A 21,778-nucleotide genomic window follows, 5' to 3' on the forward strand; every position below is an offset into this window, starting at 1 on the left:
CTAGACTGAGGGAGAGATGGGACTGATGAGAGGCTGATTCATTCTAGACTGAGGGAGAGATGGGACTGATGAGAGGCTGATTCATTCTAGACTGATGGAGAGATGGGACTGATGAGAGGCTGATTCATTCTAGACTGATGGAGAGATGGTACTGATGAGAGACTGATTAATTCTAGACTGAGGGAGAGATGGGACTGATGAGAGACTGATTCATTCTAGACTGATGGAGAGATGGGACTGATGAGAGGCTGATTCATTCTAGACTGAGGGAGAGATGGGACTGATGAGAGGCTGATTCATTCTAGACTGATGGAGAGATGGGACTGATGAGAGGCTGATTCATTCTAGACTGAGGGAGAGATGGGACTGATGAGAGGCTGATTCATTCTAGACTGAGGGAGAGATGGGACTGATGAGAGGCTGATTCATTCTAGACTGATGGAGAGATGGGACTGATGAGAGGCTGACTCATTCTAGACTGAGGGAGAGATGGGACTGATGAGAGGCTGATTCATTCTAGACTGAGGGAGAGATGGGACTGATGAGAGGCTGACTCCTTCTGGACTGAGGGAGAGATGGGACTGATGAGAGGCTGATTCATTCTAGACTGAGGGAGAGATGGGACTGATGAGAGACTGATTCATTCTAGACTGAGGGAGAGATGGGACTGATGAGAGGCTGACTCCTTCTGGACTGAGAGACTGATTCCTTCTAGACTGAGGGAGAGATGGGACTGATGAGAGGCTGACTTTCTGGACTGAGGGAGAGATGGGACTGATGGAGAGATGGAGGGAGAGATGGGACTGATGAGAGGCTGACTCCTTCTGGACTGATGGAGAGATGGGACTGATGAGAGGCTGATTCCTTCTAGACTGAGGGAGAGATGGGACTGATGAGAGACTGACTCCTTCTGGACTGATGGAGAGATGGGACTGATGAGAGACTGACTCCTTCTAGACTGAGGGAGAGATGGGACTGATGAGAGGCTGATTCCTTCTAGACTGAGGGAGAGATGGGACTGATGAGAGGCTGATTCATTCTAGACTGAGGGAGAGATGGGACTGATGAGAGGCTGATTCATTCTAGACTGAGGGAGAGATGGGACTGATGAGAGACTGATTCCTTCTGGACTGAGGGAGAGATGGGACTGATGAGAGACTGACTCCTTCTAGACTGAGGGAGAGATGGGACTGATGAGAGACTGATTCCTTCTGGACTGAGGGAGAGATGGGACTGATGAGAGGCTGATTCATTCTAGACTGAGGGAGAGATGGGACTGATGAGAGACTGATTCCTTCTGGACTGAGGGAGAGATGGGACTGATGAGAGACTGATTCATTCTAGACTGAGGGAGAGATGGGACTGATGAGAGGCTGACTCCTTCTGGACTGAGGGAGAGATGGGACTGATGAGAGACTGACTCCTTCTAGACTGAGGGAGAGATGGGACTGATGAGAGGCTGATTCCTTCTGGACTGAGGGAGAGATGGGATTGATGAGAGACTGATTCCTTCTGGACTGAGGGAGAGATGGGACTGATGAGAGGCTGACTCCTTCTAGACTGAGGGAGAGATGGGACTGATGAGAGGCTGATTCATTCTAGACTGATGGAGAGATGGGACTGATGAGAGGCTGATTCCTTCTAGACTGAGGGAGAGATGGGACTGATGAGAGGCTGATTCATTCTAGACTGAGGGAGAGATGGGACTGATGAGAGGATGATTCATTCTAGACTGATGGAGAGATGGGACTGATGAGAGGCTGATTCATTCTAGACTGAGGGAGAGATGGGACTGATGAGAGGCTGATTCATTCTAGACTGAGGGAGAGATGGGACTGATGAGAGGCTGACTCCTTCTGGACTGAGGGAGAGATGGGACTGATGAGAGGCTGATTCATTCTAGACTGAGGGAGAGATGGGACTGATGAGAGGCTGACTCCTTCTGGACTGAGGGAGAGATGGGACTGATGAGAGACTGATTCCTTCTAGACTGAGGGAGAGATGGGACTGATGAGAGGCTGACTCCTTCTGGACTGAGGGAGAGATGGGACTGATGAGAGACTGACTCCTTCTAGACTGAGGGAGAGATGGGACTGATGAGAGGCTGACTCCTTCTGGACTGATGGAGAGATGGGACTGATGAGAGGCTGATTCCTTCTAGACTGAGGGAGAGATGGGACTGATGAGAGACTGACTCCTTCTGGACTGATGGAGAGATGGGACTGATGAGAGACTGACTCCTTCTAGACTGATGGAGAGATGGGACTGATGAGAGGCTGACTCCTTCTAGACTGAGGGAGAGATGGGACTGATGAGAGGCTGATTCATTCTAGACTGAGGGAGAGATGGGACTGATGAGAGACTGACTCCTTCTAGACTGAGGGAGAGATGGGACTGATGAGAGGCTGACTCCTTCTAGACTGAGGGAGAGATGGGACTGATGAGAGGCTGACTCCTTCTAGACTGAGGGAGAGATGGGACTGATGAGAGACTGACTCCTTCTAGACTGATGGAGAGATGGGACTGATGAGAGACTGACTCCTTCTAGACTGATGGAGAGATGGGACTGATGAGAGACTGACTCCTTCTAGACTGATGGAGAGATGGGACTGATGAGAGACTGACTCCTTCTAGACTGATGGAGAGATGGGACTGATGAGAGACTGACTCCTTCTAGACTGAGGGAGAGATGGGACTGATGAGAGACTGATTCATTCTAGACTGAGGGAGAGATGGGACTGATGAGAGACTGATTCCTTCTAGACTGATGGAGAGATGGGACTGATGAGAGGCTGATTCCTTCTAGACTGAGGGAGAGATGGGACTGATGAGAGGCTGACTCTTTCTAGACTGAGGGAGAGATGGGACTGATGAGAGGCTGACTCCTTCTAGACTGAGGGAGAGATGGGACTGATGAGAGGCTGATTCATTCTAGACTGAGGGAGAGATGGGACTGATGAGAGGATGACTCCTAGACTGAGGGAGAGATGGGACTGATGAGAGGCTGACTCCTTCTAGACTGAGGGAGAGATGGGACTGATGAGAGACTGACTCCTTCTAGACTGAGGGAGAGATGGGACTGATGAGAGGCTGATTCCTTCTAGACTGAGGGAGAGATGGGACTGATGAGAGACTGACTCCTTCTAGACTGAGGGAGAGATGGGACTGATGAGAGACTGACTCCTTCTGGACTGAGGGAGAGATGGGACTGATGAGAGGCTGATTCCTTCTGGACTGAGGGAGAGATGGGACTGATGAGAGGCTGATTCCTTCTGGACTGAGGGAGAGATGGGACTGATGAGAGGATGATTCATTCTAGACTGAGGGAGAGATGGGACTGATGAGAGGCTGATTCCTTCTGGACTGAGGGAGAGATGGGACTGATGAGAGGCTGATTCATTCTAGACTGAGGGAGAGATGGGACTGATGAGAGGCTGATTCATTCTAGACTGAGGGAGAGATGGGACTGATGAGAGGCTGATTCCTTCTAGACTGAGGGAGAGATGGGACTGATGAGAGGCTGATTCATTCTAGACTGAGGGAGAGATGGGACTGATGAGAGGCTGATTCATTCTAGACTGAGGGAGAGATGGGACTGATGAGAGACTGACTCCTTCTGACTGAGGGAGAGATGGGACTCGAGAGAAGAGAGCTGGAGGAGCGCTGGTGATGAGAGGGGATGTGCTCCTTTGAGAGAGCTCAAACACACACACACACACACACACATATATATACACACACACACGCACGCACACGCACACACACACACACTACTGGTTGCACACCGTGTGACTTACTCCTCTCAGCAGCATTACTGTAGTGTATGAATGGCCAACTTCCCAGTGCTCTCCTTCCCCTAGGCCTGAACAACCAAGGACATTTACACAGAGACCATAGAGGGAGAGGGGAGAAGGGGAGGAGGAGGGAGAGAGAGAGGGGGGGGGGACTCCTCTCTCATTAGAATCCTGCCATCAGTCATTCCCTCAGGAGGGAGGAAGAGGTAGAGGGGGGAGGGAGGGGGCATGTCAGCTTTTATTAATCACCCAAGGAATGATTATTGACCCAGACCCTCTACCACATTGCCAGAATTACACAACACAGGGCAGGGGAGGGGAGGGCAGGGCAGGGCAGGAGAGGGGAGGGCAGGAGAGGGGAGGGTATGGCTTCTTTTACACATGACACATTCCTCTGTTCTCCTCTGGTCTCCTTTGTCCTCCTCTAGTCTCCTCTAGTCTCCTCTGGTCTCATCTGTCCTCCTCTAGTCTCCTCTAGTCTCCTCTAGTCTCCTCTGGTCTCATCTGTCCTCCTCTAGTCTCCTCTAGTCTCCTCTAGTCTCCTCTAGTCTCCTCTGGTCTCATCTGTTCTCCTCTAGTCACCTCTGGTCTCTAGTCTGCTCTAGTCTCCTCTAGTCTCCTCTAGTCTCCTCTGGTCTCCTTTGTCCTCCTCTAGTCTCCTCTAGTCTCCTCTAGTCTCCTCTGGTCTCCTCTAGTCTCCTCTAGTCTCCTCTAGTCTCCTCTGGTCTCATCTCTTCTCCTCTAGTCACCTCTGGTCTCTAGTCTGCTCTAGTCTCCTCTAGTCTCCTCTGTCCTCCTCTGGTCTCCTTTGTCCTCCTCTAGTCTCCTCTAGTCTCCTCTGGTCTCATCTGTTCTCCTCTAGTCACCTCTGGTCTCTAGTCTGCTCTAGTCTCCTCTAGTCTCCTCTGTCCTCCTCTGGTCTCCTTTGTCCTCCTCTGGTCTCCTCTAGTCTCTTCTGTTCTCCTCTGTTCTCTTCTAGTCTCCTCTGTTCTCCTCTGGTCTCTAGTCTCCTCTAGTCTCCTCTGTTCTCCTCTGGTCTCTAGTCTCCTCTAGTCTCCACTGTTCTCCTCTAGTCACCTCTGTCCTCCTCTGGTCTCTGGTCTCCTCTGTTCTCCTCTAGTCACCTCTGTCCTACTCTGGTCCCCTCTGGTCTCTAGTCTGCTCTAGTCTCCTCTAGTCTCCTCTGGTCTCTAGTCTCCTCTAGTCTCCTCTAGTCTCTTCTGGTCTCTAGTCTCTCTAGTCTCCTCTAGTCTCCTCTGTTCTCCTCTGGTCTCTAGTCTGCTCTAGTCTCCTCTAATCTCCTCTGGTCTCTAGTCTCCTCTAGTCTCTCCTCTAGTCTCCTCTGGTCTCTAGTCTGCTCTAGTCTCCTCTAGTCTCCTCTGTCCTCCTCTGGTCTCCTTTGTCCTCCTCTAGTCTCCTCTAGTCTCCTCTGGTCTCATCTGTCCTCCTCTAGTCTCCTCTAGTCTCCTATAGTCTCCTCTGGTCTCATCTGTTCTCCTCTAGTCTCCTCTGGTCTCATCTGTTCTCCTCTAGTCACCTCTGGTCTCTAGTCTGCTCTAGTCTCCTCTAGTCTCCTCTGTCCTCCTCTGGTCTCCTCTGTCCTCCTCTGGTCTCCTCTGTTCTCCTCTAGTCTCCTCTGTCCTCCTCTGGTCTCCTTTGTCCTCCTCTAGTCTCCTCTAGTCTCCTCTGGTCTCATCTGTTCTCCTCTAGTCACCTCTGTCCTCCTCTGGTCTCCTCTAGTCTCCTCTGTTCTCCTCTGGTCTCTGGTCTCCTCTGTTCTCCTCTAGTCACCTCTGTCCTCCTCTGGTCTCCTCTAGTCTCCTCTGTTCTCCTCTGGTCTCTAGTCTCCTCTAGTCTCCTCTGTTCTCCTCTGGTCTCTCCTCTGTCTCCTCTGTTCTCCTCTAGTCTCCTCTGTTCTCCTCTGGTCTCTAGTCTCCTCTAGTCTCCTCTGTTCTCCTCTAGTCTCCTCTGTTCTCCTCTGGTCTCTAGTCTCCTCTAGTCTCCTCTGTTCTCCTCTGGTCTCTAGTCTCCTCTGTTCTCCTCTAGTCTCCTCTGTTCTCCTCTGGTCTCTAGTCTCCTCTGTTCTCCTCTAGTCTCCTCTGGTCTCCTCTAGTCTCCTCTGTTCTCCTCTGGTCTCTAGTCTCCTCTGTTCTCCTCTAGTCTCCTCTGTTCTCCTCTAGTCTCCTCTAGTCTCCTCTGGTCTCCTTTGTCCTCCTCTAGTCTCCTCTAGTCTCCTCTAGTCTCCTCTGGTCTCCTCTAGTCTCCTCTAGTCTCCTCTAGTCTCCTCTGGTCTCATCTCTTCTCCTCTAGTCACCTCTGGTCTCTAGTCTGCTCTAGTCTCCTCTAGTCTCCTCTGTCCTCCTCTGGTCTCCTTTGTCCTCCTCTAGTCTCCTCTAGTCTCCTCTGGTCTCATCTGTTCTCCTCTAGTCACCTCTGGTCTCTAGTCTGCTCTAGTCTCCTCTAGTCTCCTCTGTCCTCCTCTGGTCTCCTTTGTCCTCCTCTGGTCTCCTCTAGTCTCTTCTGTTCTCCTCTGTTCTCTTCTAGTCTCCTCTGTTCTCCTCTGGTCTCTAGTCTCCTCTAGTCTCCTCTGTTCTCCTCTGGTCTCTAGTCTCCTCTAGTCTCCACTGTTCTCCTCTAGTCACCTCTGTCCTCCTCTGGTCTCTGGTCTCCTCTGTTCTCCTCTAGTCACCTCTGTCCTACTCTGGTCCCCTCTGGTCTCTAGTCTGCTCTAGTCTCCTCTAGTCTCCTCTGGTCTCTAGTCTCCTCTAGTCTCCTCTAGTCTCTTCTGGTCTCTAGTCTGCTCTAGTCTCCTCTAGTCTCCTCTGTTCTCCTCTGGTCTCTAGTCTGCTCTAGTCTCCTCTAATCTCCTCTGGTCTCTAGTCTCCTCTAGTCTCTCCTCTAGTCTCCTCTGGTCTCTAGTCTGCTCTAGTCTCCTCTAGTCTCCTCTGTCCTCCTCTGGTCTCCTTTGTCCTCCTCTAGTCTCCTCTAGTCTCCTCTGGTCTCATCTGTCCTCCTCTAGTCTCCTCTAGTCTCCTATAGTCTCCTCTGGTCTCATCTGTTCTCCTCTAGTCTCCTCTGGTCTCATCTGTTCTCCTCTAGTCACCTCTGGTCTCTAGTCTGCTCTAGTCTCCTCTAGTCTCCTCTGTCCTCCTCTGGTCTCCTCTGTCCTCCTCTGGTCTCCTCTGTTCTCCTCTAGTCTCCTCTGTCCTCCTCTGGTCTCCTTTGTCCTCCTCTAGTCTCCTCTAGTCTCCTCTGGTCTCATCTGTTCTCCTCTAGTCACCTCTGTCCTCCTCTGGTCTCCTCTAGTCTCCTCTGTTCTCCTCTGGTCTCTGGTCTCCTCTGTTCTCCTCTAGTCACCTCTGTCCTCCTCTGGTCTCCTCTAGTCTCCTCTGTTCTCCTCTGGTCTCTAGTCTCCTCTAGTCTCCTCTGTTCTCCTCTGGTCTCTAGTCTCCTCTGTTCTCCTCTAGTCTCCTCTGTTCTCCTCTGGTCTCTAGTCTCCTCTAGTCTCCTCTGTTCTCCTCTAGTCTCCTCTGTTCTCCTCTGGTCTCTAGTCTCCTCTAGTCTCCTCTGTTCTCCTCTGGTCTCTAGTCTCCTCTGTTCTCCTCTAGTCTCCTCTGTTCTCCTCTGGTCTCTAGTCTCCTCTGTTCTCCTCTAGTCTCCTCTGGTCTCCTCTAGTCTCCTCTGTTCTCCTCTGGTCTCTAGTCTCCTCTGTTCTCCTCTAGTCTCCTCTGTTCTCCTCTGTTCTCCTCCAGTCTCCTCTGTTCTCCTCTGTTCTCCTCTAGTCTCCTCTGATCTCTGTTCTCCTCTGGTCTCCTCTGATCTCTGTTCTCTGGTTGTGTGCATGGTTACAGGGACATTGCGACACATAGCAGCAGGAGGCGTTGTTAACTGAATTTACTAGACCATGCTGCTGGGTTGTCACTGCAGCTGCACACACACACCTGCCTAACCTGAGTCTGGTACTCTTGGGATTTCTTACAGCTTTCAACAGAGATTTATTCAGTCCTATAGCTTCAGTCCTACAGAGATTTATTCAGTCCTATAGCTTCAGTCCTAGGTTACAGAGATTTATTCAGTCCTAGGTTACAGAGGTTTATTCAGTCCTATAGCTTCAGTCCTAGGTTACAGAGGTTTATTCAGTCCTATAGCTTCAGTCCTAGGTTACAGAGATTTATTCAGTCCTATAGCTTCAGTCCTACAGAGGTTTATTCAGTCCTACAGAGGTTTATTCAGTCCTACAGAGGTTTATTCAGTCCTATAGCTTCAGTCCTACAGAGGTTTATTCAGTCCTACAGAGGTTTATTCAGTCCTACAGAGGTTTATTCAGTCCTATAGCTTCAGTCCTAGAGTTTATTCAGTCCTAGAGTTTTTATTCAGTCCTATAGCTTCAGTCCTACAGAGGTTTATTCAGTCCTATAGCTTCAGTCCTAGGTTACAGAGGTTTATTCAGTCCTATAGCTTCAGTCCTAGGTTTTTATTCAGTCCTATAGCTTCAGTCCTAGGTTACAGAGATTTATTCAGTCCTACAGCTTCAGTCCTAGGTTACAGAGATTTATTTATTCAGTCCTATAGCTTCAGTCCTAGGTTACAGAGGTTTATTCAGTCCTACAGAGGTTTATTCAGTCCTACAGAGGTTTATTCAGTCCTACAGCTTCAGTCCTACAGAGATTTATTCAGTCCTATAGCTTCAGTCCTAGGTTACAGAGGTTTATTCAGTCCTAGGTTACAGAGGTTTATTCAGTCCTATAGCTTCAGTCCTACAGAGGTTTATTCAGTCCTACAGAGGTTTATTCAGTCCTATAGCTTCAGTCCTACAGAGGTTTATTCAGTCCTATAGCTTCAGTCCTACAGAGATTTATTCAGTCCTATAGCTTCAGTCCTACAGAGGTTTATTCAGTCCTATAGAGGTTTATTCAGTCCTATAGCTTCAGTCCTACAGAGGTTTATTCAGTCCTATAGAGATTTATTCAGTCCTAGAGCTTCAGTCCTACAGAGATTTATTCAGTCCTATAGCTTCAGTCCTAGGTTACAGAGGTTTATTCAGTCCTATAGCCTCAGTCCTAGGTTACAGAGATTTATTCAGTCCTATAGCTTCAGTCCTACAGAGGTTTATTCAGTCCTATAGAGATTTATTCAGTCCTATAGCTTCAGTCCTACAGAGGTTTATTCAGTCCTATAGCTTCAGTCCTACAGAGATTTATTCAGTCCTATAGCTTCAGTCCTACAGAGGTTTATTCAGTCCTATAGAGGTTTATTCAGTCCTATAGCTTCAGTCCTACAGAGGTTTATTCAGTCCTACAGAGATTTATTCAGTCCTATAGCTTCAGTCCTACAGAGGTTTATTCAGTCCTATAGAGGTTTATTCAGTCCTACAGAGGTTTATTCAGTCCTACAGAGGTTTATTCAGTCCTACAGCTTCAGTCCTACAGAGGTTTATTCAGTCCTACAGAGGTTTATTCAGTCCTACAGCTTCAGTCCTACAGAGGTTTATTCAGTCCTACAGAGGTTTATTCAGTCCTATAGCTTCAGTCCTACAGAGATTTATTCAGTCCTATAGCTTCAGTCCTAGGTTACAGAGATTTATTCAGTCCTATAGCTTCAGTCCTAGAGTTTATTCAGTCCTATAGCTTCAGTCCTAGAGGTTTATTCAGTCCTATAGCTTCAGTCCTACAGAGATTTATTCAGTCCTATAGCTTCAGTCCTAGGTTTTTATTCAGTCCTACTTCAGTCCTACAGAGGTTTATTCAGTCCTATAGCTTCAGTCCTACAGAGGTTTATTCAGTCCTATAGCTTCAGTCCTACAGAGGTTTATTCAGTCCTATAGCTTCAGTCCTACAGAGATTTATTCAGTCCTATAGCTTCAGTCCTAGGTTACAGAGGTTTATTCAGTCCTACAGCTTCAGTCCTACAGAGGTTTATTCAGTCCTATAGCTTCAGTCCTACAGAGATTTATTCAGTCCTATAGCTTCAGTCCTAGGTTATAGAGATTTATTCAGTCCTATAGCCTCAGTCCTAGGTTATAGAGATTTATTCAGTCCTATAGCTTCAGTCCTACAGAGATTTATTCAGTCCTACAGAGGTTTATTCAGTCCTATAGCCTCAGTCCTAGGTTACAGAGGTTTATTCAGTCCTATAGCCTCAGTCCTACAGAGGTTTATTCAGTCCTACAGAGGTTTATTCAGTCCTACAGCTTCAGTCCTACAGAGGTTTATTCAGTCCTATAGCTTCAGTCCTAGGTTATAGAGATTTATTCAGTCCTATAGCTTCAGTCCTAGGTTACAGAGGTTTATTCAGTCCTATAGCTTCAGTCCTAGGTTATAGAGATTTATTCAGTCCTATAGCCTCAGTCCTAGGTTATAGAGATTTATTCAGTCCTATAGCCTCAGTCCTAGGTTACAGAGGTTTATTCAGTCCTATAGCTTCAGTCCTAGGTTACAGAGGTTTATTCAGTCCTATAGCCTCAGTCCTAGGTTACAGAGATTTATTCAGTCCTATAGCTTCAGTCCTACAGAGGTTTATTCAGTCCTATAGCTTCAGTCCTAGGTTACAGAGATTTATTCAGTCCTATAGCTTCAGTCCTAGGTTACAGAGATTTATTCAGTCCTATAGCTTCAGTCCTAGGTTACAGAGATTTATTCAGTCCTATAGCTTCAGTCCTAGGTTACAGAGGTTTATTCAGTCCTATAGCCTCAGTCCTAGGTTACAGAGATTTATTCAGTCCTATAGCTTCAGTCCTAGGTTACAGAGGTTTATTCAGTCCTATAGCCTCAGTCCTAGGTTACAGAGATTTATTCAGTCCTATAGCCTCAGTCCTAGGTTACAGAGATTTATTCAGTCCTATAGCCTCAGTCCTAGGTTACAGAGGTTTATTCAGTCCTATAGCCTCAGTCCTAGGTTACAGAGATTTATTCAGTCCTATAGCCTCAGTCCTAGGTTACAGAGATTTATTCAGTCCTATAGCCTCAGTCCTAGGTTACAGAGGTTTATTCAGTCCTATAGCCTCAGTCCTACAGAGGTTTATTCAGTCCTACAGAGGTTTATTCAGTCCTACAGCTTCAGTCCTACAGAGGTTTATTCAGTCCTATAGCTTCAGTCCTAGGTTATAGAGATTTATTCAGTCCTATAGCTTCAGTCCTAGGTTACAGAGGTTTATTCAGTCCTATAGCTTCAGTCCTAGGTTATAGAGATTTATTCAGTCCTATAGCCTCAGTCCTAGGTTATAGAGATTTATTCAGTCCTATAGCCTCAGTCCTAGGTTACAGAGGTTTATTCAGTCCTATAGCTTCAGTCCTAGGTTACAGAGGTTTATTCAGTCCTATAGCCTCAGTCCTAGGTTACAGAGATTTATTCAGTTCTATAGCTTCAGTCCTACAGAGGTTTATTCAGTCCTATAGCTTCAGTCCTAGGTTACAGAGATTTATTCAGTCCTATAGCTTCAGTCCTAGGTTACAGAGATTTATTCAGTCCTATAGCTTCAGTCCTAGGTTACAGAGATTTATTCAGTCCTATAGCTTCAGTCCTAGGTTACAGAGGTTTATTCAGTCCTATAGCCTCAGTCCTAGGTTACAGAGATTTATTCAGTCCTATAGCTTCAGTCCTAGGTTACAGAGGTTTATTCAGTCCTATAGCCTCAGTCCTAGGTTACAGAGATTTATTCAGTCCTATAGCCTCAGTCCTAGGTTACAGAGATTTATTCAGTCCTAGGTTACAGAGATTTATTCAGTCCTATAGCTTCAGTCCCAGGTTACAGAGATTTATTCAGTCCTATAGCTTCAGTCCTAGGTTACAGAGATTTATTCAGTCCTATAGCTTCAGTCCTAGGTTACAGAGATTTATTCAGTCCTATAGCTTCAGTCCTAGGTTACAGAGATTTATTCAGTCCTATAGCTTCAGTCCTAGGTTACAGAGGTTTATTCAGTCCTATAGCCTCAGTCCTAGGTTACAGAGATTTATTCAGTCCTATAGCTTCAGTCCTAGGTTACAGAGGTTTATTCAGTCCTATAGCCTCAGTCCTAGGTTACAGAGATTTATTCAGTCCTAGGTTACAGAGATTTATTCAGTCCTATAGCTTCAGTCCTAGGTTACAGAGGTTTATTCAGTCCTATAGCCTCAGTCCTAGGTTACAGAGATTTATTCAGTCCTATAGCTTCAGTCCCAGGTTACAGAGATTTATTCAGTCCTATAGCTTCAGTCCTAGGTTACAGAGGTTTATTCAGTCCTACAGCTTCAGTCCTACAGAGATTTATTCAGTCCTATAGCTTCAGTCCTAGGTTACAGAGGTTTATTCAGTCCTATAGCTTCAGTCCTACAGAGGTTTATTCAGTCCTACAGCTTCAGTCCTACAGAGGTTTATTCAGTCCTACAGCTTCAGTCCTACAGAGGTTTATTCAGTCCTATAGCTTCAGTCCTACAGAGGTTTATTCAGTCCTACAGCTTCAGTCCTAGGTTACAGAGGTTTATTCAGTCCTATAGCTTCAGTCCTAGGTTACAGAGGTTTATTCAGTCCTATAGCTTCAGTCCTAGGTTACAGAGATTTATTCAGTCCTATAGCTTCAGTCCTACAGAGGTTTATTCAGTCCTATAGCTTCAGTCCTAGGTTACAGAGGTTTATTCAGTCCTACAGCTTCAGTCCTAGGTTACAGAGGTTTATTCAGTCCTATAGCTTCAGTCCTACAGAGATTTATTCAGTCCTAGGTTACAGAGGTTTATTCAGTCCTATAGCTTCAGTCCTACAGAGGTTTATTCAGTCCTATAGCTTCAGTCCTACAGAGGTTTATTCAGTCCTACAGAGATTTATTCAGTCCTATAGCTTCAGTCCTAGGTTATAGAGATTTATTCAGTCCTATAGCTTCAGTCCTAGGTTATAGAGGTTTATTCAGTCCTATAGCTTCAGTCCTAGGTTATAGAGATTTATTCAGTCCTATAGCTTCAGTCCTACAGAGGTTTATTCAGTCCTATAGCTTCAGTCCTAGGTTACAGAGGTTTATTCAGTCCTATAGCTTCAGTCCTAGGTTACAGAGGTTTATTCAGTCCTACAGCTTCAGTCCTACAGAGGTTTATTCAGTCCTATGGCTTCAGTCCTAGGTTACAGAGATTTATTCAGTCCTATAGCTTCAGTCCTAGGTTACAGAGGTGTATTCAGTCCTATAGCTTCAGTCCTACAGAGGTTTATTCAGTCCTATAGCTTCAGTCCTAGGTTACAGAGATTTATTCAGTCCTATAGCTTCAGTCCTAGGTTACAGAGGTGTATTCAGTCCTATAGCTTCAGTCCTAGGTTATAGAGGTTTATTCAGTCCTATAGCCTCAGTCCTAGGTTACAGAGATTTATTCAGTCCTATAGCTTCAGTCCTAGGTTACAGAGGTGTATTCAGTCCTATAGCTTCAGTCCTAGGTTACAGAGGTGTATTCAGTCCTATAGCTTCAGTCCTACAGAGGTTTATTCAGTCCTATAGCTTCAGTCCTAGGTTACAGAGGTGTATTCAGTCCTATAGCTTCAGTCCTAGGTTATAGAGGTTTATTCAGTCCTATAGCTTCAGTCCTACAGAGGTTTATTCAGTCCTATAGCTTCAGTCCTAGGTTACAGAGGTGTATTCAGTCCTATAGCTTCAGTCCTAGGTTATAGAGGTTTATTCAGTCCTATAGCCTCAGTCCTAGGTTACAGAGATTTATTCAGTCCTATAGCTTCAGTCCTAGGTTACAGAGGTGTATTCAGTCCTATAGCTTCAGTCCTAGGTTACAGAGGTGTATTCAGTCCTATAGCTTCAGTCCTAGGTTATAGAGATTTATTCAGTCCTATAGCTTCAGTCCTAGGTTATAGAGGTTTATTCAGTCCTATAGCTTCAGTCCTAGGTTATAGAGATTTATTCAGTCCTATAGCCTCAGTCCTAGGTTACAGAGGTTTATTCAGTCCTATAGCTTCAGTCCTACAGAGATTTATTCAGTCCCATAGCTTCAGTCCTAGGTTACAGAGGTTTATTCAGTCCTACAGCTTCAGTCCTACAGAGATTTATTCAGTCCCATAGCTTCAGTCCTAGGTTACAGAGGTTTATTCAGTCCTACAGCTTCAGTCCTACAGAGATTTATTCAGTCCCATAGCTTCAGTCCTAGGTTACAGAGGTTTATTCAGTCCTACAGCTTCAGTCCTACAGAGGTTTATTCAGTCCTACAGCTTCAGTCCTACAGAGGTTTATTCAGTCCTATAGCTTCAGTCCTAGGTTACAGAGGTTTATTCAGTCCTACAGCTTCAGTCCTACAGAGATTTATTCAGTCCCATAGCTTCAGTCCTAGGTTACAGAGGTTTATTCAGTCCTACAGCTTCAGTCCTACAGAGGTTTATTCAGTCCTACAGCTTCAGTCCTACAGAGGTTTATTCAGTCCTATAGCTTCAGTCCTACAGAGGTTTATTCAGTCCTATAGCTTCAGTCCTAGGTTACAGAGGTTTATTCAGTACTATAGCTTCAGTCCTACAGAGGTTTATTCAGTCCTACAGCTTCAGTCCTAGGTTACAGAGGTTTATTCAGTCCTATAGCTTCAGTCCTAGGTTACAGAGGTTTATTCAGTCCTACAGCCTCAGTCCTAGGTTACAGAGGTTTATTCAGTCCTATAGCTTCAGTCCTACAGAGGTTTATTCAGTCCTACAGCTTCAGTCCTACAGAGATTTATTCAGTCCTATAGCTTCAGTCCTACAGAGATTTATTCAGTCCTATAGCTTCAGTCCTACAGAGATTTATTCAGTCCTATAGCTTCAGTCCTAGGTTACAGAGGTTTATTCAGTCCTACAGCTTCAGTCCTACAGAGATTTATTCAGTCCCATAGCTTCAGTCCTAGGTTACAGAGGTTTATTCAGTCCTACAGCTTCAGTCCTACAGAGGTTTATTCAGTCCTATAGCTTCAGTCCTAGGTTACAGAGGTTTATTCAGTCCTATAGCTTCAGTCCTAGGTTACAGAGGTTTATTCAGTCCTATAGCTTCAGTCCTACAGAGATTTATTCAGTCCCATAGCTTCAGTCCTAGGTTACAGAGGTTTATTCAGTCCTACAGCTTCAGTCCTACAGAGGTTTATTCAGTCCTATAGCTTCAGTCCTAGGTTACAGAGGTTTATTCAGTCCTATAGCTTCAGTCCTACAGAGATTTATTCAGTCCTATAGCTTCAGTCCTACAGAGGTTTATTCAGTCCTACAGCTTCAGTCCTACAGAGATTTATTCAGTCCTATAGCTTCAGTCCTACAGAGATTTATTCAGTCCTATAGCTTCAGTCCTACAGAGATTTATTCAGTCCTATAGCTTCAGTCCTAGGTTACAGAGGTTTATTCAGTCCTATAGCTTCAGTCCTAGGTTACAGAGGTTTATTCAGTCCTATAGCTTCAGTCCTAGGTTACAGAGATTTATTCAGTCCTATAGCTTCAGTCCTAGGTTACAGAGGTTTATTCAGTCCTATAGCTTCAGTCCTACAGAGATTTATTCAGTCCTATAGCTTCAGTCCTACAGAGGTTTATTCAGTCCTATAGCCTCAGTCCTACAGTAGGTTTATTCAGTCCTATAGCCTCAGTCCTACAGTAGGTTTATTCAGTCCTATAGCCTCAGTCCTACAGTAGGTTTATTCAGTCCTACAGCCTCAGTCCTAGGTTACAGAGGTTTATTCAGTCCTATAGCTTCAGTCCTAGGTTACAGAGATTTATTCAGTCCTATAGCTTCAGTCCTAGGTTACAGAGATTTATTCAGTCCTATAGCTTCAGTCCTACAGTAGGTTTATTCAGTCCTATAGCCTCAGTCCTACAGTAGGTTTATTCAGTCCTACAGCTTCAGTCCTAGGTTACAGAGATTTATTCAGTCCTATAGCTTCAGTCCTAGGTTACAGAGATTTATTCAGTCCTATAGCTTCAGTCCTACAGAGGTTTATTCAGTCCTATAGCCTCAGTCCTAGGTTACAGAGATGTATTCAGTCCTATAGCTTCAGTCCTAGGTTACAGAGGTTTATTCAGTCCTACAGAGGTTTATTCAGTCCTACAGTAGGTTACAGGACTGTTATTTAGTCCTACAGAGGTTTATTCAGTCCTACAGTAGGTTACAGGACTGTTATTTGTCCTATAGAGGTTTATTCAGTCCTACAGTAGGTTACAGGACTGTTATTTGTCCTACAGAGGTTTATACAGAGGCTGTAGACTAAGAGACGTATCCATGGTGATATGTATAGATGGTATGGATGTTTAAACACCTTACTGAGGCTGTAGACTAAGAGACGTATCCATGGTGATATGTATAGATGGTATGGATGTTTAAACACCTTACTGCGTGTGCTTTTCGTTAACATACTGCTTTTTAACATCACATCTGGAAAATATCCCCATAAACTGCAGATATTTTTGTTTTGTTTTTGTCATGAAACAGGAATTTGAACAATCGGTATTTATTTGAATATTTGAAATGCTTGAAGTGTGTTTTTTACGTCAGTGACATGGTTTCCTGTTGTTTGGTTCGTTAGTCTATTGGCCCACCTTGTGGACATAGAAGGCATTACCGTGACAACGTGCTTTACTGGCAGAAGACTGCAGTCTGATTGGTCTGAGATCTGCCTCTTGAATACCGTGACAACGTGCTTTACTGGCACAAGACTGCAGTCTGATTGGTCTGAGATCTGCCTCTTGAATACCGTGACAACGTGTTCTGCTTCACTGGCAGAAGACTGCAGTCTGATTGGTCTGAGATCTGCCTCTTGAATACCGTGACAACGTGTTCTGCTTTACTGGCACAAGACTGCAGTCTGATTGGTCTGAGATCTGCCTCTTGAATACCGTGACAACGTGTTCTGCTTCACTGGCAGAAGACTGCAGTCTGATTGGTCTGAGATCTGCCTCTTGAATACCGTGACAACGTGTTCTGCTTTACTGGCAGAAGACTGCAGTCTGATTGGTCTGAGATCTGCCTCTTGAATACCGTGACAACGTGTTCTGCTTTACTGGCAGAAGACTGCAGTCTGATTGGTCTGAGATCTGCCTCTTGAATACCGTGACAACGTGTTCTGCTTTACTGGCAGAAGACTGCAGTCTGATTGGTCTGAGATCTGCCTCTTGAATACCGTGACAACGTGTTCTGCTTTACTGGCAGAAGACTGCAGTCTGATTGGTCTGAGATCTGCCTCTTGAATACCGTGACAACGTGTTCTGCTTCACTGGCAGAAGACTGCAGTCTGATTGGTCTGAGATCTGCCTCTTGAATACCGTGACAACGTGTTCTGCTTCACTGGCAGAAGACTGCAGTCTGATTGGTCTGAGATCTGCCTCTTGAATACCGTGACAACGTGTTCTGCTTTACTGGCAGAAGACTGCAGTCTGATTGGTCTGAGATCTGCCTCTTGAATACCGTGACAACGTGTTCTGCTTTACTGGCAGAAGACTGCAGTCTGATTGGTCTGAGATCTGCCTCTTGAATACCGTGACAACGTGTTCTGCTTCACTGGCAGAAGACTGCAGTCTGATTGGTCTGAGATCTGCCTCTTGAATACCGTGACAACGTGTTCTGCTTTACTGGCAGAAGACTGCAGTCTGATTGGTCTGAGATCTGCTTCTTGAATACCGTGACAACGTGTTCTGCTTTACTGGCAGAAGACTGCAGTCTGATTGGTCTGAGATCTGCGTCTTGAATACCGTGACAACGTGTTCTGCTTCACTGGCAGAAGACTGCAGTCTGATTGGTCTGAGATCTGCCTCTTGAATACCGTGACAACGTGTTCTGCTTCACTGGCAGAAGACTGCAGTCTGATTGGTCTGAGATCTGCCTCTTGAATACCGTGACAACGTGTTCTGCTTTACTGGCAGAAGACTGCAGTCTGATTGGTCTGAGATCTGCCTCTTGAATACCGTGACAACGTGTTCTGCTTTACTGGCAGAAGACTGCAGTCTGATTGGTCTGAGATCTGCCTCTTGAATACCGTGACAACGTGTTCTGCTTCACTGGCAGAAGACTGCAGTCTGATTGGTCTGAGATCTGCCTCTTGAATACCGTGACAACGTGTTCTGCTTTACTGGCAGAAGACTGCAGTCTGATTGGTCTGAGATCTGCCTCTAGAATACAGTCATGTGCAATGCTCTTGGTTGGGCGTCAATCAACAAGATAATTTATTATTATTTTTTTAAAACATGCTTATTTTATTTCATAATGTACACCGTTTTAAAACATACCCGACTCCCATTCACAATATTTTTTTTAAACCTTTATTTTACTAGGCAAGTCAGTTAAGAACAAGTTCTTATTTTCAATGACGGGGAACCTGGGGGCAACAGTGATTTGTACCTTGTTAACCCTGGTTACTAGTCCAACGCCCCAGTTGGTTGGTAAGCGACAGACATTCAGTCCAACGCTCTAACCACTAGGCCACCCCAGTGGGAGACAGTCATTCCCCAGTTGGCTACCCAGACATTCAGTCCAACGCTCAAACCACTAGGCTACCCTGCCGCCCGGTTGGTAAGTTTGCGACAGACATTCAGTCCAACGCTCTAACCACTAGGCTACCCTGCCGCCCCGGTTGGTAAGCGACAGACATTCAGTCCAACGCTCTAACCACTAGGCTACCCTGCCGCCCCAGGTTGGTCATTCAGCGACAGACATTCAGTCCAACGCTCTAACCACTAGGCTACCCTGCCACCCCAGTGGGTAGACAGACATTCAGTCCAACGCTCTAACCACTAGGCTAACCCTGCCACCCCAGTGGGAGACAGTCATTCAGTCCAACGCTCTAACCACTAGGCTACCCTGCCGCCCCAGTTGGAGACAGTCATTCAGTCCAACGCTCTAACCACTAGGCTACCCTGCCACCCCAGTGGGAGACAGTCATTCAGTCCAACGCTCTAACCACTAGGCTACCCTGCCACCCCAGTGGGAGACAGTCATTCAGTCCAACGCTCTAACCACTAGGCTACCCTGCCGCCCCAGTTGGAGACAGTCATTCAGTCCAACGCTCTAACCACTAGGCTACCCTGCCGCCCCAGTGGGAGACAGTCATTCAGTCCAACGCTCTAACCACTAGGCTACCCTGCCGCCCCAGTGGGAGACAGTCATTCAGTCCAACGCTCTAACCACTAGGCTACCCTGCCGCCCCAGTTGGTAAGCGACAGACATTCAGTCAACACGAGGAATAGATTGTCCTCCATCTTTGTGTTCTCCAGACAGAAAAGAGAAATAGGAAAAACAACATTTTAATTCAGAGCAATAAAGAAATCGAATAATTTAACTGAGCAAAACCAGAAACCTTTCAATATATAAATTTAATCAATACTGTAAAACTATTTAAATATAATATGTGGGAGTGTTGTGTTGTACTATGATAGATGAAGAATCAATATATCTTTATAGACTGTTAAGAGTATGTATCTAGTCAATATCTCAGTGTATTATGTCTGTTTTGTAACACTGTGTTTATATGTGAAAATATGATCGTATTATAAATTGTATTTTTCATGTTTAAGGACTCTTGAAAATTAGTCCAGATTAGGACTAAAATAGCTCTGAATCAAATCAAATCAACTCAAATACAGATTGTACTTTTTTCACATTGTGTGTTTAAAAAAAATCAGGAATGAATCATCCATTAGTTTAACATGACCTGTTAATAACTGTTATTATGTCTCTCTCTCTCTCTCTCTCTCTCTCTCTCTCTCTCTCTCTCTCTCTCTCTCTCTCTCTCTCTCTCTCTCTCTCTCTCTCTCTCTCTCTCTCTCTCTCTCTCTCTCTCTCTCTCTCTCTCTCTCTCTCTCTGTCTCTCTCTCTCTCTCTCTCTCTCTCTCTCTCTCTCTCTCTCTCTCTCTCTCTCTCTCTCTCTCTCTCTCTCTCTCTCTCTCTCTCTCTCTCTCTCTCTCTCTCTCTCTCTCTCTCTCTCTCTCTCTCTCTCTCTCTCTCTCTCTGTCTCTCTCTCTCTCTCTCTCTCTCTCTCTCTCTCTCTCTCTCTCTCTCTCTCTCTCTCTCTCTCTCTCTCTCTCTCTCTCTCTCTCTGTCTCTCTCTCTCTCTCTCTCTCTCTCTCTCTCTCTGTCTCTCTCTCTCTCTCTCTCTCTCTCTCTCTCTCTCTCTCTCTCTCTCTCTCTGTCTCTCTCTCTCTCTCTCTCTCTCTCTCTCTCTCTCTCTCTCTCTCTCTCTCTCTCTCTCTCTCTCTCTCTCTCTCTCTCTCTCTCTCTGTCTCTCTCTCTCTGTCTCTCTCTCTCTCTCTCTGTCTCTCTCTCTCTCTCTCTCTCTCTCTCTCTCTCTCTCTCTCTCTCTCTCTCTCTCTCTCTCTCTCTCTCTCTCTCTCTCTCTCTCTGTCTCTCTCTCTCTCTCTCTCTCTCTCTCTGTCTCTCTCTCTCTCTCTCTCTCTCTCTCTCTCTCTCTCTCTCTCTCTCTCTCTCTCTCTCTCTCTCTCTCTCTCTCTCTCCTCTCTCTCTCTCTCTCTCTCTCTCTCTCTCTCTCTCTCTCTCTCTCTCTCTCTCTCTCTCTCTCTCTCTCTCTCTCTCTCTCTCTCTCTCTCTCTCTCTCTCTCTCTCTCTCTCTCTCTCTCTCTCTCTCTCCTCTCTCCTCTCTCCTCTCTCCTCTCCCTCTCTCCTCTCTCTCTCTCCTCTCTCTCTCTCTCTCAGTCACAATGGTCCCAGTTCTGTTTTTGGTGGCAATCACGTTATCAACCAATGACACTTCCAATGAAGACCAGACAGGAGGTAAGTGAGACAGATGTAATTGAACCGTAGAATGTGTTTCTGGAGAGAGACAGGATACTACATCATATGTGTCACATGGTCAAAAAAGGCCCGATTTTCTACAACTCGTTGGGACGTTTCTTCTTCCTGACTCAGTAAAATGTAATAACTGTTTCTAGACAGTAAATACACAGTAAGGCCTGTGTCTATATTACAGTATATCCTCCACTGTCTGATAAGGTACTATGGTCCATCCTTCCTTTACTATTACAGGATTATAGTTAAGGTGGACTGGATTAGTTTAGCCAGTCATTTACCATGTTGTTATCATTTGTAAATGGCTGGCTGTGAATGTCTTTATTTTTTTAAACCTTTATTTTACTAGGCAAGTCAGTTAAGAACAAATTCTTATTTTCAACGAGGTCTAGGAACAGTGTTTTAACTGCCTGTTCAGGGGAAGAACGACAGATTGTCAGCTCGGGGGTTGGAACTAGTCCAACGCTCTAACCACTAGGCTACCCTGCCTACAGTAGCCCTTCTCTCTCTCAGGTTTAAATGAGATAACCCAGACCCTTAACAGTAGCCCTTCTCTCTCAGGTTTAAATGAGATAACCCTAACCCTTAACAGCAGCCCTTCTCTCTCTCTCTCAGGTTTAAATGAGATAACCCAGACCCTTAACAGCAGCCCTTCTCTCTCTCAGGTTTAAATGAGATAACCCAGACCCTTAACAGGTTTAAATGAGATAACCCAGACCCTTAACAGCAGCCCTTCTCTCTCTCAGGTTTAAATGAGATAACCCAGACCCTTAACAGCAGCCCTTCTCTCTCTCAGGTTTAAATGAGATAACCCAGACCCTTAACAGCAGCCCTTCTCTCTCTCTCAGGTTTAAATGAGATAACCCAGACCCTTAACAGCAGCCCTTCTCTCTCTCTCAGGTTTAAATGAGATAACCCAGACCCTTCAGTCTCTCTCTCTCAGGTTTAAATGAGATAACCCAGACCCTTAACAGCAGCCCTTCAGCAGCCTCTCTCTCAGGTTTAAATGAGATAACCCAGACCCTTAACAGCAGCCCTTCTCTCTCTCAGGTTTAAATGAGATAACCCTTAACAGCAGCCCTTCTCTCTCTCAGGTTTAAATGAGATAACCCAGACCCTTAACAGCAGCCCTTCTCTCTCTCAGGTTTAAATGAGATAACCCAGACCCTTAACAGCAGCCCTTCTCTCTCTCAGGTTTAAATGAGATAACCCAGACCCTTAACAGCAGCCCTTCTCTCTCTCAGGTTTAAATGAGATAACCCAGACCCTTAACAGCAGCCCTTCTCTCTTTAAATG

The 21,778-nt window shown here is 45.7% G+C and overlaps 1 protein-coding gene across 1 annotated transcript in view; it reads left to right on the top strand.

Moving 5' to 3' along the window:
• LOC124020490 (receptor-type tyrosine-protein phosphatase epsilon-like) overlaps positions 1 to 21,778 on the top strand; it is a 101,785-nt gene that overhangs the window by 36,608 nt on the left and 43,399 nt on the right. Inside the window, exon 3 of the mRNA XM_046335737.1 lies at positions 20,390 to 20,467. Coding sequence (XP_046191693.1) covers positions 20,395 to 20,467 — 73 coding nt within the window. The 5' untranslated portion in view covers positions 20,390 to 20,394. The remainder of the gene's footprint in view (positions 1 to 20,389; positions 20,468 to 21,778) is intronic.

The sequence above is a fragment of the Oncorhynchus gorbuscha genome, unplaced genomic scaffold (genome assembly GCF_021184085.1).
Source record: "Oncorhynchus gorbuscha isolate QuinsamMale2020 ecotype Even-year unplaced genomic scaffold, OgorEven_v1.0 Un_scaffold_836, whole genome shotgun sequence".
Lineage (NCBI taxonomy): Eukaryota > Metazoa > Chordata > Actinopteri > Salmoniformes > Salmonidae > Oncorhynchus > Oncorhynchus gorbuscha.